This window comes from Puma concolor, chromosome B3 (assembly GCF_028749965.1).
Source record: "Puma concolor isolate L17-30 chromosome B3, mPumCon1.1.hap2, whole genome shotgun sequence".
NCBI classification, from domain to species: domain Eukaryota; kingdom Metazoa; phylum Chordata; class Mammalia; order Carnivora; family Felidae; genus Puma; species Puma concolor.
Window position 1 is genome coordinate 79,303,640 of NC_141672.1, and position 18,469 is coordinate 79,322,108.

The 18,469-nt window shown below is 38.7% G+C and overlaps 1 protein-coding gene across 5 annotated transcripts in view; it reads left to right on the forward strand.

The window, feature by feature from the left end:
- SLC12A6 (solute carrier family 12 member 6) overlaps nucleotides 1–18,469 on the forward strand; it is a 91,781-nt gene that overhangs the window by 67,108 nt on the left and 6,204 nt on the right. For 4 of the 5 annotated variants that reach the window (XM_086710279.1, XM_025919028.2, XM_025919027.2 and 1 more), the window contains 15 exons: nucleotides 198–328; nucleotides 1,010–1,251; nucleotides 3,187–3,401; nucleotides 4,205–4,363; nucleotides 4,523–4,621; nucleotides 4,892–4,949; nucleotides 7,984–8,158; nucleotides 8,650–8,768; nucleotides 10,173–10,271; nucleotides 12,191–12,310; nucleotides 13,096–13,200; nucleotides 13,626–13,794; nucleotides 15,419–15,614; nucleotides 16,648–16,817; nucleotides 17,968–18,099. In XM_086710279.1, the coding sequence (XP_086566405.1) occupies nucleotides 198–328; nucleotides 1,010–1,251; nucleotides 3,187–3,401; nucleotides 4,205–4,363; nucleotides 4,523–4,621; nucleotides 4,892–4,949; nucleotides 7,984–8,158; nucleotides 8,650–8,768; nucleotides 10,173–10,271; nucleotides 12,191–12,310; nucleotides 13,096–13,200; nucleotides 13,626–13,794; nucleotides 15,419–15,614; nucleotides 16,648–16,817; nucleotides 17,968–18,099 (2,189 nt within the window). The remainder of the gene's footprint in view (nucleotides 1–197; nucleotides 329–1,009; nucleotides 1,252–3,186; nucleotides 3,402–4,204; nucleotides 4,364–4,522; nucleotides 4,622–4,891; nucleotides 4,950–7,983; nucleotides 8,159–8,649; nucleotides 8,769–10,172; nucleotides 10,272–12,190; nucleotides 12,311–13,095; nucleotides 13,201–13,625; nucleotides 13,795–15,418; nucleotides 15,615–16,647; nucleotides 16,818–17,967; nucleotides 18,100–18,469) is intronic. The other variant, XR_015252554.1, reaches the window with a different exon arrangement.

Sequence of the window (18,469 nt, forward strand, 5' to 3'; positions counted from 1 at the left end):
TAGTTGGTGTGGAGCATTAGCTATGTAGTATATTAGAAAGGTTTTATCCTTTATTTCCCATTAGCAAATATACTTTTTATCAAAACATTGAGAGTTTTCAAAAGCTTGAAGCATTTATTCTTCTTATTTATGACTTTGCTTACATTCTTCTTACCGGTGTACTTTCTTTATCCTGCTTACATTGTTTTGTCTTTTAGCTGGAGGCTCATACTTCATGATTTCCCGGGCCCTGGGCCCAGAGTTTGGTGGGGCTGTTGGCCTCTGCTTTTATCTTGGTACCACATTTGCAGCAGCCATGTATATCCTTGGTGCCATTGAAATTTTTCTGGTGAGTAATGGCTTAATTGTGGTCTACAGTGTAGAAAAGATAGAGATTTGGATTTATTTTGTTGTTTGATAGCAAAACTTCTGAGAGATCCGCTGTAGAATCAAACAAGTGATTCACTGTTAACTTGTCATTGACTTCCTGTTGTGAGTATAAGTCAGAATGGTTGAAAGTATCCACTGCCTGTCTACTGCTTCCCTTCCACCCGTTTACTAACACCCTACCCACCTCACCAAGAAGTGGAAGTCGTGAGGCAAGACACACTAACAGGGAAAAAGTAAAGTTTATCTTTTGTCATATCTTTATCCCCCAAAAATAAAATGTTTTTCATTTCTTTATTCACTGGATTATTATTATTTTTTTTTTTTTTACTGTTTAAAATGATAGGTAAGTAGGAATAATAAGGTAGGACCTAAGGTAATCATTATAATTATTTTACATAACCCTTCGAATAAATTATTAATGCATTCTTTGCTGTTTCCTTTGGGAAATGCAGATATTCAGAACAACATGTAGCCTTAAAAAAAAAAAGATCAGTGCTATCCAGTTTTTGCAGGAATAGGTTAAGTCTCCAGTCATTTTCTATCTTAGCTTTTCTTTACTTTATGAAAATAAATGCAAATTACAACAGCCCTTTTACTTGACTATAAAATGACCTCATTTTCTACTTCTTTCACTTAACAGGTATATATTGTCCCCCGAGCTGCCATCTTTCGTAGCGATGATGCACTCAAGGAATCAGCAGCCATGCTAAATAACATGCGTGTCTATGGCACCGCGTTCTTGGTTCTCATGGTATTGGTGGTATTCATCGGTGTGCGCTATGTGAACAAGTTTGCCTCACTTTTCCTGGCCTGTGTCATTGTGTCCATCTTGGCCATCTATGCTGGAGCCATCAAGTCTTCTTTTGCCCCTCCACACTTCCCGTATGTGTCTGCCTCTTACCGGCCATCATTACTGGGTAGTCATTGACAATATCTGGTGATGTGACCACTTCAAGTACAATTTCACAGTGTCCCTGAGATTTCACTTGTGGATAAGCTCAGTTAGCATCTAGGCAGGAAGCCTCCCTGCAAACTATGTCATGTCAATCCTCTTCCTTATGTCCCAGGCATAGAACTGGCAGCTGTAACCATCATTTGGATGTAGATACTGAGTTTTGTTTTAAAACCTCCTTATAATGGTTGTGCTTGCTTAAACTATTCATGAAGAGCTTTACAAATAATATAGTTATTACCGGCAAGCTTTGTAAAGTATTCAAAAGTTGGATTCCTGTTATTAATGAAATATCAAGAGAGTCAAAGAAACCTTAGCTCCTATTTAAATATTTGTAATTACCCTTTTTATTTTGCTGTTAATATCATAGCAGACTTTCTACTTGTAAAATAAAGAGGAATACATGTCACATTTGCATATATATCTCTCTAGAGAGATTGTATTCCTTACCATAAGTAGTACAAGTACATTAAAGTATATTTTTTGAAGTAGCAATGGATTTGTACAGATAGGTGACTCCCAGGTCACCTGTTCTCTGTTTGACTAGTGGCATAGGGACTAACCAGCACTGAGTGTTTGTAATCTTGCTACAGAGATTGTCTTTAAGAAGCATCTGGATTATCAGGTATCAAACTTATCAGTCCTATGTTCATTAAACCTGATTACAGAAAAATAGTTGTTTCAAGATGAAAAGACAGATCCATAGAGATTAAATGACTTGCCCAAAAGTTAGTTAATGGCAGAGCACAAACATGAACACTTTGATTTCCTAACCCCTGGTGCAGTATTTCTTCTACTATGCTAAATGATGTCAGTGATAAATTCCATCATCAGTTTTTAGTCTGCTCATTTATGGGCTACAACTAGCCGAAAGTACTGAAGGCTACTGGATGTCTTCACTTGAGAAATTCCACTTTGTCTTAAGTTCTTCTTTGAGTCTTCTCTCTTTTGGTGGGTAAAAGGTCACGATGTGTGGTATTTTCTTTAAAATATTCCAGCAAAACAAGACAGAATTCCCTAGAGGAACACTAAACCAGACTGTGCAGTGTTGAGTTATCGAAGCTGAGTAATGGGTACATGGCTCATTATACATGTATGCTGTCATTTTGCAGATTTGAAAAGTTGCTTTGTTCCTCTTGAGAGTTACTTTAACTGTGGGTGTATTGTTCTTTTGTTCATATTTATAGCTCCGGGTTAAAGAAAAAAATAAAATCAGCAGTTATTATTTGTAATATCCTTAAATACCCTCACTCCCACTGGGTCTAGGCTTATGTTCAAAAATAGTTTTCTCTTAGGCCATAGTGGGATGTGCCTTCTATTTCAGCCAAGCTGTTTTTCTCAAAACGGTAGCCAGAAAGTTTGACCTTTAGCAGAATATTTTCAAAGGGGTTTTTAGGAACATAAGGCTTTTCTAGGCCAAAAAAATAGGGGAAAATTTTTTTTGTCAGAAGAACAAAAGGACTCTGGGATTCTTTTAGGCCTAACAATTGGTTAATAACCTAGAAAATTTGGAAGATGAGTAAGTACTGTGTCTTCAGATAGTTTTTGTATTTGAATTCTGTCACTACCACTCGAGTAGACTGCTTTATCTCCCTAAACTTCAGTTCCTCCATCCACAACATGGAAATACTCATGCATATTTTGTGAGATGGCTGTGAGGATTAAATTGCAGAAAATTTAAATCCCCATTTACAGAATGAGTCAATAAATGTTAGTTCTTTTCCCATCCATGACAGTGAAAGCTCTTAGAGATGAGGTGTTTTGTTTTAACTTTGCTAATCTAATTTACTAACCTATTTCTAACCTATCTTCTTTTCTTAAACGTTTTTCCCCCTTGCTTCATCTTTCTCTCTCTTTTCACGTAGGGTCTGCATGCTGGGTAACCGCACCCTTTCATCAAGACACATTGATATTTGCTCTAAGACCAAGGAAATTAACAACATGACAGTACCATCAAGGTTATGGGGCTTCTTCTGTAACTCAAGTCAGTTTTTCAATGCCACCTGTGATGAATACTTTGTTCACAATAATGTCACTTCAATCCAGGGCATTCCTGGATTGGCTAGTGGTGTCATTACAGGTAAGTTAGGAGGTATTTGAACAAGTTTTTTATTTGTTTCTGAGGAAAGCGGGCCTTTCAATCTTAGACTCTTATATTGTCCATGACGCCTCACTGCCATTGTATCACTTCCCTGCTTAAGCTCAGCACACAGCTCCTAATTCAGCTTCTTTCTGCTCTTCTGTTAGTGAACTTCTCCTTTTTCAGGACTCCTTGCGGTGTTTTCTGTTAAAATTTCCCACCTTTAGAGAGCAGAGCTAAGCCAGTCGCTTTTTGAACTGGGATAAAGTAATAAAATATTCTGTGTTACTGTAAAGTTGCCAATGTTCTTCCCACAGTGACAGCTAGAATGGAACTATTTCAGTGTCCCCACATGCACATGTGTGTTTTCCTAACTCAGCCCGATTTCTGAAGCTCTTTGCTTAAGTGACTTCTGTCTTAAATGTTTGGTCCACAATTTCTTTGCATGTAAGCAGGTTTACACTAAGGTGTTAGAAATAGCATTGACTACTAATTTTTAGAAAATAGGCTTTGCGGGGCACCCATCTTTAGTCTGAATAACTTTTACTAATTTGCATTTGTAAATTTAACTGTATTTGTATGTACCAAAGCCTTTTGTCAAATTACCTTTGAACCATTTGAAAAAGAGCATTAGGTTTTTATTTGTGCTTTATTATGTAATATATACATGTGCTCATGTAGAAACAAACATACCTTCAAACACTAGAAATGAGGAATCTGATTTAGAATGTTGTTTAGGTAGAAAATGAATTACCTTCTTTCCATACTTCTGTTGCTTATATACCTTTTTCTTCCCTCTACAGAGAATCTTTGGAGTAATTACCTACCAAAGGGAGAGATCATTGAAAAGCCCTCAGCCAAATCTTCTGATGTCTTGGGCAGCTTAAACCATGAGTATGTCCTTGTTGACATCACCACCTCTTTTACTCTTCTGGTGGGGATCTTCTTTCCTTCTGTCACAGGTAAGCAGAAGGGCTGTTATCTATTTTAGAAGTTATCAGACCCAGAGAGTGATTTTCCTTAAGACACAGGTTTCTCAGATACCAGTCTTTGGTATCAGTATGAATATCAAAGTGTCCAGGAACTAAGAAATTAACTTGTTCTTTTTTCCTTCTCTAAAGGTATCATGGCTGGATCAAACAGATCTGGAGATCTGAAAGATGCTCAAAAGTCTATTCCCATTGGCACTATCCTCGCCATCCTGACCACCTCCTTTGTCTGTATCCTTGTCATGAATCCAATTTGAGTTTTAGTCATAGGCACATCTGTGGAATGAGGGCCATCAATATTTTTATCCTAGTAATAAAGATGTCTGCTTTCTATCAGCTCACTTCTCACTAGATAATCTACCCACCTCATCTCTAAAATTCAAGGAAAAATTTACAATAGTGAATCTACCAACTAATTTTACTGATAGAAGAAATATCCTGTGTGTCTGCTTACTATTTCAGAGGGTTAGAGGTCAGTTTCCTTGACTCTCAGTATGGTAGATTTAAGCAATGTTGTCCTTTTTGGTGCCTGTATTGAAGGTGTTGTTCTCAGAGACAAGTGAGTAGTTGATTTCTTTGTAATATTTGTGTGTCTGTCTTCCAGTATATCAGATCACTGCCCCCAAGATGGTCATAAACTCAAAACCTAACCTGAGGTTTATATCGTGACTAACAATTAGAAAATATATGTATATAGTTCCCAAAAAGGTTAGTGAATAATAAGTACTAGTTACATTGTTATAAATAAGTGAGATGCCATGAATATAGCTCTTTCATGAAGTAGTGAATTTGTCTGAATAACAAGGACTTGTCTGTAGTACATTAAAAGCTGTTGGAAAACTAAGACCAAAAGTAGAGGAAAGCACGTTAAAAAAACAAACAAAACAAAAACTTTGAAGTGTCTCTAGCATCTCTTTCTAGCATCTCTTCTATGAGATATAAGTATGTGTCTGTTTAGCATTCTAAATAAAATGTTGGAATTTTCTTCATTTCGTTCATGAAGGCTGCTGGGTGTTTTTCCTTTCCTCACACCTATGAGCAAAAAACAAGTTTTTGTAAGAGATTCTTAGAAAAATCTTTCCCCTAAATCTGCTAGATCTCTTCCCATTTTCCCCGTCTGGAGGAATTACAAGCCTCACCATTCACCCTTTCTCAAAACAGAAATGTAGGTGCCATCCTAGACTTTCCCCAGTTCCCTCATCCAGTTGGTTTCTAAGCCCTGTGAATTCCACCTTTCATCTTAATAGATCTCCTTTTCGCTCTTTATCCCCATCCCTTTGCACAGACCTTCAGGATCTTTTTCCTGGATTATTGTAATTACCTCTCTTTCAGTTTTATCACCTTCTAATCCTTCTTCCATGCTGCCACCAGAATGATTTTTCTACAACACAAAATGAGATCATTTTCCTGCTTCACAGCCTGCCAAGCCCATTACTTCAGTCCGGCCCTGTTTACCTTTTTCTTATGTCATCTCCCATCATTCCCTCATAAAGTCCACATGCTCTAGCCATAACTTGAAGTTAAATATGCCTTGTTTCCGATTCCCATCCAGCCACACATTTGTCTGTGCAGTTTCCTTTGCTTAGAACGGGTAACTCCCGCCTGGCAGCCACATGAATCCTTGAAGACTAGACTAAATGTCTTCTGTCCTGTGAAGCTTTCCCATACTTAACCATCAGAGATACCCACTCCCCTCCTTGTTTAGCCACTACAGTATTACACTTACCATATATATGTATCGTAGCTTTTCATATCACTCTCCCTGACTAGATTGAGTTCTTTTAGGACAGGAACCCCAGTAAATAATATATACATATTGCTGACAAAAATAAGTAGCACAGTTTACTATTACTATACCATTGTCACTGAAAATATATGGGTTCGTAGAGGTTTGGTAAATTACACCATAATATAAAAAGTATTGAAAGTATAAGCTGGAATACCACTTTGGAAAACTGTTGGTCATTGTCTCCTAAAGTTGAACATGCATGTACCTTATGACCTGGCACTTCCACTGCTAGGTAGATCCAACAGAAATTCATGCACATGTGCGTTAAGAATCATGCCCAAGAATTCTCACAGCAGTATTGTTACTAATAGTCAAAATCTGGATATAGTTCACATGTCATCAGTAGTAGAATGGGTAAGTTATGTATTCATGCAATGGGAAATCAGAGCAATGAAAATAAATAAGCCACAGCTATATATACACCCACACAAAAGGATGAATTTCAGAAAGTTAAGTGAAAGAAACCAAGCACAAAACACATATATTGTGTTTCATTTATTTAAAGTTTAAAAACAGGTAAAACTACATAGTATTAACAGGATAGTGATGGGGGAAGGGCTAGTGATAGCAAGTGGGCATAAGAGAGACTGGGGTTCTGGCAGTTTTCTCTTTCTTGACTAGATAGTAGCTACATAGATGGTTTGTGAAAATTTATTGAAATGTACATTTGTTTTTTGCACATTACTTTTTGTGTGTGATTCTTAATAAAAATGGTTGAAACCAAAAATAAACAGATGAGATGCCATGTTTCACCCATCAAATTAGCATTGACTTTTAAAATTTTAATATAAGGCTGGTGTGAAATAGATACATGCTATAAAACTTAAACCTTCATATACGTCCAGTGGGAATAAAATTTATTATAACCTTTCTGGAAAGAAGTTAGATAGTGATTTTGAAATATTTTAAGATATTGAAATGCGATTTCATCCTTTTTATTGCGATGACTACCTCTTAGAAATCTGCCATAAGGAAAAAAAACCTGAAGTGCGAATGTAGATATGTGCACAAAGATGTTAATCACAGTATTTTCTATAATACAAAATAACCACTAGAGGAATGGACTGTGTAAATTATGATGCAATATTATTAAAACCACTAAGATTTTCATTCATAAAGAGCTTTTCATGACATAGGAAAATGTAAGTTTAAAAAGAATATGGAATTATAGGTATAGTGTGATCTCCTCTATATTTTAAAAAACATAGTAAAGAGGGGCACCTGGGTGGCGCAGTCGGTTAAGCGTCCGACTTCAGCCAGGTCACGATCTCGCGGTCCGTGAGTTCGAGCCCCACGTCAGGCTCTGGGCTGATGGCTCAGAGCCTGGAGCCTGTTTCCGATTCTGTGTCTCCCTCTCTCTCTGCCCCTCCCCCGTTCATGCTCTGTCTCTCTCTGTCCCAAAAATAAATAAAAAACGTTGAAAAAAAAACATAGTAAAGAGACTACAATGTACAAAGTGTGCTAAATATTACCAGTTATGTTATCATGATGGATTTCCTCCCTGCTTTTTATATTTTGTATTTTTCCAACTTTTCTGCAAAGAGCAGATATTTTGATATTTTGAAGGGAAAAGCAATAATTGAAGCTTAGCTTATTTTCTGGCTCTTCAGGTTATTTTCTTAATATAGGTTAATAATTAGCCTTTTGATCAAATCTATCCACCTTTACATTTCTTAATTTTCATGTCTATCTCCATTCAGTTCTCTAAAAATTATAAATAGAAAAAAATTGGGTGATACTTTTCTAGGCTTTCAGTCTGTAGTTACTTCCCAGTTAATTTTCCCCACTCTTATTTCTCTCCCAGGTTTGGGGATGCTGTGAAAGGTAATCTGGTGGTGGGTACCTTATCTTGGCCATCCCCATGGGTGATTGTTATTGGCTCCTTCTTCTCCACATGTGGGGCTGGACTTCAGAGTCTCACAGGTGCACCAAGGCTGCTCCAGGCTATAGCCAAGGATAACATCATACCCTTTCTGAGGGTGAGTGATCTTTCCCATGCCCTCTTCTTTTTTTCTCAGATTTTATGAGAAACTGTCATCTTCATATGCTTACGAATTATTAGAGCATATAATACGAAGATCTGGGTTTTTAGTACAAAACACTCTAAATCTCTATGAGGGATGAGTTTATATGTGAGTGGGTAAAGGTATTTTTAAAAATATCACAGTTGGGAGTTTGGGTTTGGGGTTTTTGTTTTTTGTTTTTTTTTTTTGAGAGAGAGAGCGTAAGCAGGAGAGGGACAGGGAGAGGGGAGGGGGGAACAGAGGATCCAAATCAGGCTCTGCGTGCTGACAGCAGCAAGCCACAGTAGGATGCTCAACCGACTGAGCCACCCAGGCACCCCGAAATATCAACAGTCGTTAACACCATCATCTTTCATATATCTGAAACTGTAACATAGAGAAATCAGGGAGCATTGACTCAAACACTTCCCACATTCCTGTGTCTGATATTTCCCTTCTCTGTACAGGTTTTTGGTCACAGCAAAGCCAATGGGGAACCTACCTGGGCTTTACTTCTAACTGCCGCCATTGCAGAGCTGGGAATCCTTATCGCCTCCCTGGATCTTGTGGCCCCAATTCTTTCTATGTAAGAGCTAGTTCCTCTCTTCACTTTTTCTTGCTTAAATGATACATAATACATGTTGATTTCCATCAGGTGTATAACAATTGTGGTAAAAGAGTGAGCCAAGTACTGGTATAACTTCACCTAAATAGTATATATTGCTAAGAAGTTTCGTGTAAGGCTTTTATAAATTGTCATGGTTTCTTCCTACCTGTATAACTTGAAAAGTTCTTTTCCTTCCTTTGTGATTCATCATCAACTAGTTGTAGTTTTTACTGCTACTGTTAGGTTGGATCCTTTAGCTGGGACTTAGTGTTGACTTAATACCTACCTGGCACTGGGCAGCATGGTAGGAATACAGAGGTGAATGACACAATCCTAAGAAACTGATGATAGATGAAGAGACCAGTGATCTTTGTACAGTGTGATGAGAACTGTGGTAAAGGTGAACAGCGTCATAAGAACTCTAAAGGGAGGCACCTAAGTGGACTGAGACTCAAGAAAGGTTTACTACTTGCATCTTGAAGGAGGACTGGTGATTAACTCAGCAACTGGATAGTGAGATGTCCCAGGCATGGAATGTGTGTGAAGGAACTGAGGAATGAGATAATGTAGCACATCTGAGGATTGAAAGTAGTTTGGCTTAATAGAATGGAGGGTGCCTGTTGTGAGCTAGCTGAGCAGAGAAGTAGGTAGAGCCAGGTCACAAAAGACCTAGAACTTTTACCTGGAGGGAGGGAATGATCCTTTGAGAAGAGAATGGCCATATTTATGGTTTAGAATGATCAATTTGGTATAAAAGATAAGTGTGAAGGAGGCTAAAATTGAGCTGGGAATGAATGCTAACTGGAAGCTTATTTAACTAATCCAGCAAGGAATAAATGAGAGCCTGAACAAAGATAATAGTAATAGAGATGGGAAGGAGGGAAAAGGTTTAGAAATGTGTAAATAGGTAGAATCCAAAGGACTTGATAAGTCAATTTGGAACAAGGATGTGTAACAAAGAGGACACTGGGATTTTTCCAAGAACAACTGGTTAAAGAGTGGTTGTGTCTTCACTGAAGGAGAACACAGGAAAATGAGCAAGTTTGTGGGGAGAAGTTTAAGTTTCTCTACATCCTAGTCTTAATCAGGGGCTAGTGGGCTAGAACAGAGGCTTAAATACAACAAAGGTCTCCATTTAAAATAATGCCCGGTGGCTTAGTCAGTTGAGCATCTGACTCTTGGTTTTGGCTTAGGGTCTGATCTCACAGTTCATAGGTTCCAGCCCCACACTGAGCTTCATGCTGACAGCATGGAGCCTTCTTGGGATTCTCTTGTCTCCCTCTCTCTCTCAAAAATTAATAAATAAACTCAAAAAAATAAAATAACCCTTGAAGAATCATTTTACAGTAATCTTCATGCCTCTTACTTTGTTTAATCTGCCAGGTTTTTCCTCATGTGTTACCTCTTTGTGAACTTGGCATGTGCCTTGCAAACATTACTTCGAACACCCAACTGGAGACCCCGGTTTCGCTACTACCACTGGTAAGTCTGCTCTTTTTCTTCTTCTTTCCCACATTTGGAGAGAACCCATCATTGAACTAGGAAACTAGGAGATTCTGGGTTGTCAATATAATTTTTCTTGGTCAGCCATTCCATACTGTTGCGACTTGCAGTGCTTACCTGAATTTCCATCATCCTACCATGTTTTCTTCATAGGTCACTTTATAACTTCTAACACCCACTTGAGGATAAAGATCAAAACTATGAAATAAATATTTCCGGCCTGCTGCATTCTTCAGGTTAAACCAACCTACCCTTTGCAGATCTGTTTTCTGTTTACCTCTTAGCTAAGCACTGGACTTCATCCCTTTCTATCTTTATTCTCATACTGTCATCCATTTTCATTCTCGAACTCTCTTTTGTCAGTTTCATTTAGCAGGTAAGAACACGAGCTATAGAGTCAGATGACCTTAGCTTAATGTCAGCTCTACTGTTTCATAGCTTTGTAACTTTAAAAAAAATTTTTTTTTTAACGTTTATTTATTTTTGGGACAGAGAGAGACAGAGCATGAGCGGGGGAGGGGCAGAGAGAGGGGGAGACACAGAATCGGAAACAGGCTCCAGGCTCTGAGCCATCAGCCCAGAGCCTGACACGGGGCTCGAACTCACGGACAGTGAGATCGTGACCTGAGCTGAAGTCAGACGCTTAACCGACTGCGCCACCCAGGCGCCCCCATAGCTTTGTAACTTTTAACAAAGCACATAACCACCCAGAATTCAAGTTTATTCATTTGTAGAATGGGACTGATAGTATTACGTATCCCACAGGGTTGCTTTGAGATGATCTGAAGTGTTCAGCACAGTGCCTGCTACGTGGTGAAACTCTCAGTGGAAACGTCACTACAGCCGCTGCTGCTGTGTTGGCATCTCCTCAGTCCTAAAGGAGTCATTACGCTTTTCGCTGCCATCCCAGCTCTTCCTCATTTCTTTTCTGTCATGGCTAAAGGTTCTCTAATAGGTCCCATATGGACCTGTTGCTACATTCCTCTTTGCTTTTTCTTTGACCCTTTCCTGGCTTTACTTACCAGTGATGAGCAGTAATGTGACCTTTATCTGGCAGAAAATTAGATCCTCACTGATTTTATCGCCTCTAATCCAATTTCTAGCTTTAACCTTAATCAAAAGTTCACTGTGAATTTTTTTGTTACTATTTTGCTTTTGTTTTCTCTTTATCCTGTTTTTACTGGAGCCTTATCTTTCCAGATTGAGCTCTCCTGCTCATTCTTTGAGATTCATCATAGAGCTAAGAAGTTCATTCTATACACAGAAGAACTGCAATAAACATGATTGTTCACCTAATCTATTTGCTTAAAACAAGCATTTTATCATTCTCTGCCATGTTTCTCTTATGTAAAGTAAGAAAACTAACACCAGCTTTCCTTCAGTGGGTTCTACACGTATGCTAATAAACATTCATAAGGTAAAGATCAATATCTACATGAAATATCTACATGAAATACTTTTTTTAGAGATCATCACGTTAATAATTCTGACTATATGCCCATCCCTGTTTCACCTAGTAGGTATTAATTATCCTCACAACTACAGATAACTTTTGTTGAATCATGGTTATTTATATGTTTTTCCAGCAATGGGACATATCAGCACAAAGGATGGTTTGGGCCTCAGCGCAGGCCACGATAAAACAACTATAAAAATTGAGAAATAACATTTAGAAACTTTTATAGCAATTTGACATTGTCATAGCATCCAGGCATATAGTAATTTTTCTAACAAATCCTTTTTATTGCATTTTACAAAAGTTCACTCTGTAATATATTAGAATTAAAAAATTAATAACAATTTCTCACCAGTTTGAGAAGCACCTCTAGCATAGGCTTCTTTTTTAGTTGCTTAGGAAAGCACTTTTTTCGTTTGTGTTTTTGTTTTTAATTTTCTAGGGCCCTCTCTTTCATGGGAATGAGTATCTGTCTGGCTCTGATGTTCATTTCTTCCTGGTATTACGCTATTGTAGCTATGGTGATAGCTGGTATGATCTACAAGTACATCGAGTACCAAGGGTGAGTTTGTGGATGTGACCTTGATTACTGATAAAAGTATCCACACCAACTACTTTGGTTAGAGCCAGCCCAATGGAAATTGCATTAAGGATCCAGATAACCTCATTCATCTGTAACTAAATTTTGTATCCCCGACTCTCCTAGCCGTCTTACAAGACACAAGCTTACAGATACAACAAAGGGAACCTATTGAGAAAATATGAACAGATCAGTGAAAAAAAATAACTAAAAGGACATGTCGAAATAATAATGATAAGTATGAAAGTATAACACAAATATAAATACTTTTGCTTATCGCCTCAGTCAAGGTATTGTTTTTGAAATGAAAAAGAAGTTAATTCTGAAAAACTGTAACAACTAAGACTTCAGTAATTTACTCCAAAAATTAGGAGTAAATAACACTCTGGTTCAGAAGATTACATTGAGTTTCACTTTCTCTCCATTATTTTCAGAGTAAATTGAACTTTGGGTCTGCAGTCATTTTATTCTCCAAATTGCTATTTTACATTATTGCTTTTAACAGGTACATAGAAGGACAAATGAGTGATCCTTCCAGCCTTTATTTTGAACTATTTATTGTGCAGTGCAGTCCATCACTGAAGGGCAGTGCGGATCTGCTTATAGCGGGTTCATTATGTTAATAAAGAGCATTTAGTTAATATGAGTTTTAATTTTCTGTCTTGTGCAAATGTTACTTTAAGATAAAGAAAAAATAAACTTTATGTTTTGAAACTGTACTTCCTGTAGTTTAAATCTGTCTCTACTCTTTTCTTTTTTTCTCCCAGAGCGGAGAAAGAATGGGGTGATGGAATCCGTGGGCTGTCCCTCAGTGCAGCCCGATTTGCTTTGCTTCGGCTGGAGGAAGGACCTCCACACACTAAAAACTGGAGGTAAAGAAATCAACAGAGCCTAGTGGTGTGGTGTTTGGCACATGGTTAACACACCCAACCGTGTGCTTCAGGATGACAGGATAAGGAATCGAGGCGGCTCAAAGAACTGGTGTAATATATCTGTTTTGAACAATTCCAAATCCTTCATCTTGATTCCCTTTTCTTCTTGTGGTGTCTGATCTAGACTTCTACCATTTTTATTGTTTGTTGCAGATTGATCAATCTGCAGTGATACTGCAGTGATACAGGATTCAAAATCACTATACCCTCATCCTGTCCTTTCCTTTCGTTTAATCTCTCCCTTCTGCCCAGTTACATGTTTTATCCAGATCTCCTCAAGTAAATGCTAGAATCCTCATTCTGTTCCCCAAACCGAAAGTCTTTTCTCCTTCCCCACCCCACCCCCCCTGCCAACCTCTTTACAGGCCTCAGTTGCTTGTATTGCTGAAACTAGATGAAGACTTACACGTCAAGCATCCTCGCCTCCTCACCTTTGCTTCACAGCTTAAAGCAGGAAAGGGCCTCACTATTGTGGGCTCTGTTATCGTGGGGAACTTCCTGGAGAACTACGGGGAAGCTCTAGCTGCTGAGCAGGTAAGAAAGAGTCAAGGCCTACTGACTTAGTGGAATGTATCTTATGGTTTTGTGATGTAAAGTTATAAGATGTTGTATTTCTAAATTAATCCCTTTCCTGAGTGATCCAGGTTGTTTCCTTCTTGGTGCTTGCTTTCGAACAATCATATTCTCCCAAATAATAAGATGAACCAGAAAACAGTAATTTATTCTTTCTATTTAGAGAGCACTACTGGGGCACCTGGTGGGTCAGTCAGTTAAGCATCCAGCTCTTGATTTTGGCTCAGGTCGTGATCTCAGGGTTCATGAGATCATCGGGCTCTGTGCTGACAGCATGGAGCCTGCTTAGGATTCTCTCTCTCCCTCTCTCTCTCTCTCTGCCCCTCCCCCCTTCAAAATAAACAAACATTTAAAAATAAATAAATAAAAATAAAAAGCACTACTAAACTCTTAAGATTATTAAGGCTGAGCACTATTTCCAAACATTGGTTGAGTCAGGCCTCAGAGAGGTCCTTTAAATAAGTCTGTCCCTTGAACTATGGAGATGGTTCTGCTCAATCTGGTGACAACAAAGAGTGGTAAACAACTTTTTTTCCTCCTTAGCAGTCTACATGGTATTGTGAGCAAGATTCCTTTGCTTTACTTCTGGTTAACTTGCCAAGTATAAGCTCTCCTTAAAGAAGAAAGCAGTTTTCACTCTAATGCTTATTATAATTGATAGAACTAACAATAATTAATTGATAAATAATAATTGATAGAATTATCAATTAATTATCAATAATTATCAATTATCAATTTATCTATCAATAAATAATTGATAGAACTAATTGTTCGGACAGATGTTCAATTACATTTCAAAAATTTTACTGGGTTGCATTTTGGAATACTTTGAAACCCTAAAAACTAGAAATAATGAAGAAGCATTAGTGCAGGATGATAAATATAAATAAAAAGCACAGGATTGGAAATCAAGAGACCTTGCTTATAGTACCCTAGCTACACCACTGATGTAATCTGTGCCTTTGGGAAAATCATTTCTTCTTTCTGCACCATTATTCCCTTCACCTTTCCACCAGGAGAGCAGAGTAAAAGTAAATGAAATATTATCTCCAAATTGGCCTGAATAAATAATAGTAAAGCAAAGACAAGTGTCATCAATAATCATTTTTAAAATATCAAAAAAGATACAGAAATAGGAGAAACCAAAAAGAAAACATACCTGAAAAGAAAACAAAATTCTTAAGTGAAACTGAATCATCAGATTGAATTTCTAGTAATATGAGTCAGGGTATCAAGGCAATTGAGGAAAGAAGGAGATCGTGTTTACACTCACCCTAGCCGGTTAAGAAAGAGTATTGAATATTTGCTTTGTGAAACCCCTGTTCTTGATTTGTCTTGTATGTTACAGAGAAGGAAAAGGCAGAAACTCCCTATAGTCAACCAGCAGTATGTGTAGTAAGCACTTAGAGAAGAAGGCAAAGGATAATGAAATTCCATCGGATTAATTTTAACTTTTTGGACGTTTCTGTAGGAGATATGGTCTTATGCAGAGTTTGTTAAAGAGGAGGAGAATATAATAAAGAGAAGAGTAATAAATAAAAAGGTTCAGTGTGAAGTAATTCAGTGTTGAGGTTATCTTTTCCAGACCATAAAGCATCTAATGGAGGCAGAGAAGGTGAAAGGGTTCTGCCAGCTGGTGGTGGCGGCCAAGCTGAGAGAGGGCATTTCCCACCTCATCCAGTCATGTGGCCTTGGGGGCATGAAGCACAACACCGTGGTGATGGGATGGCCTAATGGCTGGCGCCAGAGTGAAGATGCTCGAGCTTGGAAGACTTTTATTGGTACAGAACACTTTTCATTTTATCCTGAGGGCCCAAAGAGGGGATAGACCTATATCCCTGTTACCTTAACCCCACCCCATAGCCTCCTAAAGTGGAGATTGTGCCATTGTTGAAGCAGAGTATTATAAGGGCACCTAAATGACTGCTAACAGTAATAACCTTACTCTACTCACCCCTCCACCTTTACCTTATGTTCATGAATTGTTTATCTCTGTCATGTATTATGTTGGGAGTTATTACTGAAATTGCCATATTTTCACTTACGATCTCCTATCATTGACATTCTCACAGGAATTGGAAGGATCGTCTTTAATCAAAATCTCCAAAATTCACATATCCTGCCTCCTCCCCAGAAATGTAGTGATCAGAATATATCTAGTAACATAAATCATGGTTCTGAATCTAATTGTGTTATTCAGGTTTTTCTCAATGATTGTTGTTGCTCGATGAGGTATAACCTACTATGTAAACAGAACACCTTGCTTAAAGAAGTGTAAAAAAAAAAAAAGTAAGGGCACCTGCTTGGCTTAGTCAGTTAAGTGTCCACCTCTTGGTTGCAGTTCAGGTCATGATCTCACGGTTCGTGGGATCAAGCCCCATGTCGGGCTTTGTGCTGAGAGTGCGGAGCCTGCTTGGGATTCTCTCTCTCCCTCTCTCTGCCCCTCCCCCACTCATGCGCGCTCTCTCTCTCTCTCTCTCTCTCTCTCTCTCTCTCTCTCTCAAAATAAATAAACTTAAAAAAAAGTGTAAAAAAAAGCATTATCCTTGGGGCACTTGGGTGGCTCAGTCAGTTAAGCAGCTGACTCTTGATTTTGGCTCAGGTCATGATCTCATAGTTCATTAGATCAGGCCCCATGTCAGGCTCTGCACTGGTAGCTCAAAGCCTGCTTAGGATTCTCTCTCTGTCCCTCTCTGCCCCTCCCCTGTGCTCTCTCTCTTGCTCTCTCTCTCTGTCTCAAAATAAATAAACAATCTGACATGGTGGGAAGCAAGGCAGGCCTCTCTGTTGATCCTGATTCTGTTTTCTCCCTAGGTACAGTTCGAGTGACAACTGCTGCCCATCTGGCCCTGCTGGTGGCTAAAAACATCTCCTTCTTTCCCAGCAACGTGGAGCAGTTTTCTGAGGGCAACATTGATGTGTGGTGGATTGTGCATGATGGGGGGATGCTCATGCTCTTACCATTCCTACTTAAACAGCACAAGGTATTTTAGACACTTTTTGAAAAAAGTCTATCTCCCTTAAGTTTTGTCCTGGTTCACTAGTCAGATCCTTCCTCTTTGATTCTATAGTGTTGGGGCTTAGGATCAGAAGAGTTGGGGATTATTCTTAGCTTTCCCATGATCCCAGTTTCAACCTTATGAGAAATGGTTTTGTAGTTGGTACCTACCTATTTCCACATGAAATTCAGCAAATTAATAAAGTTCCATATGAGCCGCTGGAAAAACATTAACAAATGAACACATCTGTTAAAAAAAAAAAAATACCAAAGTCTCTCAAATACTGGAAACCTACATACAGGTGTATGGGTGTGTGTGTATCTCATATACATGCTCAGGGAGACTGGGTGGCTCAGGCAGTTAAGCATCCAACTTCGGCTTAGGTCACGATCTCACTGTGAGTTGGGGACCTACCTGGGACTCTCTGCTGTCAGTGCGGAGCCCGCTTCAGATCCTCTGTCCCCCTCTCTCTGCCCTTCCCCCACTTGCACTTTTTTTTCTCTCTCTCAAAAATAAAAAAATAAACATTATATATATACTCATCCTTTGGTAAGACTAATTAAACTGAAATTAAAAATAGTAAGGGGCGCCTGGGTGGTTCAGTCAGTTAAGCGTCCAACTTTGGCCCAGGTCATGATCTCATGGAGAGTTCGAGCCCTGCATCAGGCTCAATGCTAACAGCTCAGAGCCTGGAGCCCACTATGGATTCTGTGTCTCCCTTTCTGTCTGCTCCTGCCCTGCTCGCTCACTCGCTCTCTCTCTCTCTCTCTCTCCCCTTCAAAAATAAATAAACTTTCAAAAAAAAAAAAACTTAAAAAAAAATAGTTAGCTATTATAGTTTCTCTGGTACCATCAGTATTCTACCTGAATACAGCACCCTCTTAAGGTATCATATATCATCTTTTGCCAGTTTTTTTCTTGTTAGGAAATTAAGAACCTCTTTAAAATGTTTTAAATGTGTTTCTTAGTCAAGCTTTTGCCCCAGTACCATAATTTAGCAAGTAAGAAACTGGAAACAAATACCCTGATACTACAGCAAGGTTGTCTAAAAAAATGGCTTGCGTTTTAGGAAATAATTCTTTTTTTTTTTGCCTTCTTGCCTCTCACTTTCCATTTCTGTATGGTAATTTCTCAGGTGTGGCGAAAATGCAGCATACGGATCTTCACAGTAGCCCAGTTAGAAGACAATAGTATTCAGATGAAGAAGGACCTGGCCACCTTCCTCTATCACCTGCGCATTGAGGCAGAGGTGGAGGTGGTGGAGATGGTGAGAAAGAGTTTGAGATCACAAAGACCACCCTTCCCCCACTTCCTACCCTGTCTTCCTAGAGCTTTTTCTGGTTTGGGAACTTGTTCAGCTGCAAATATGAATTAATCCCTTGGTTCCAACAAACCCCTAATATAGTGATCGAGAGAAGTGACTATGTATGTGATGTGTATTTGGTGGTGTTTTTAATTTTTGCTTTCTTAGTTGTGACACATTCTTTGTATTTTGGCCAGATTCTTGTCTGCTTAATACAGGTTTTTTTTAATTTTAATTTATTGGGGCGCCTGGGTGGCTCAGTCGGTTAGGTAGCCGACTTCGGCTCAGGTCATGATCTCACGGTCTGTGAGTTCGAGCCCCACGTCAGGCTCTG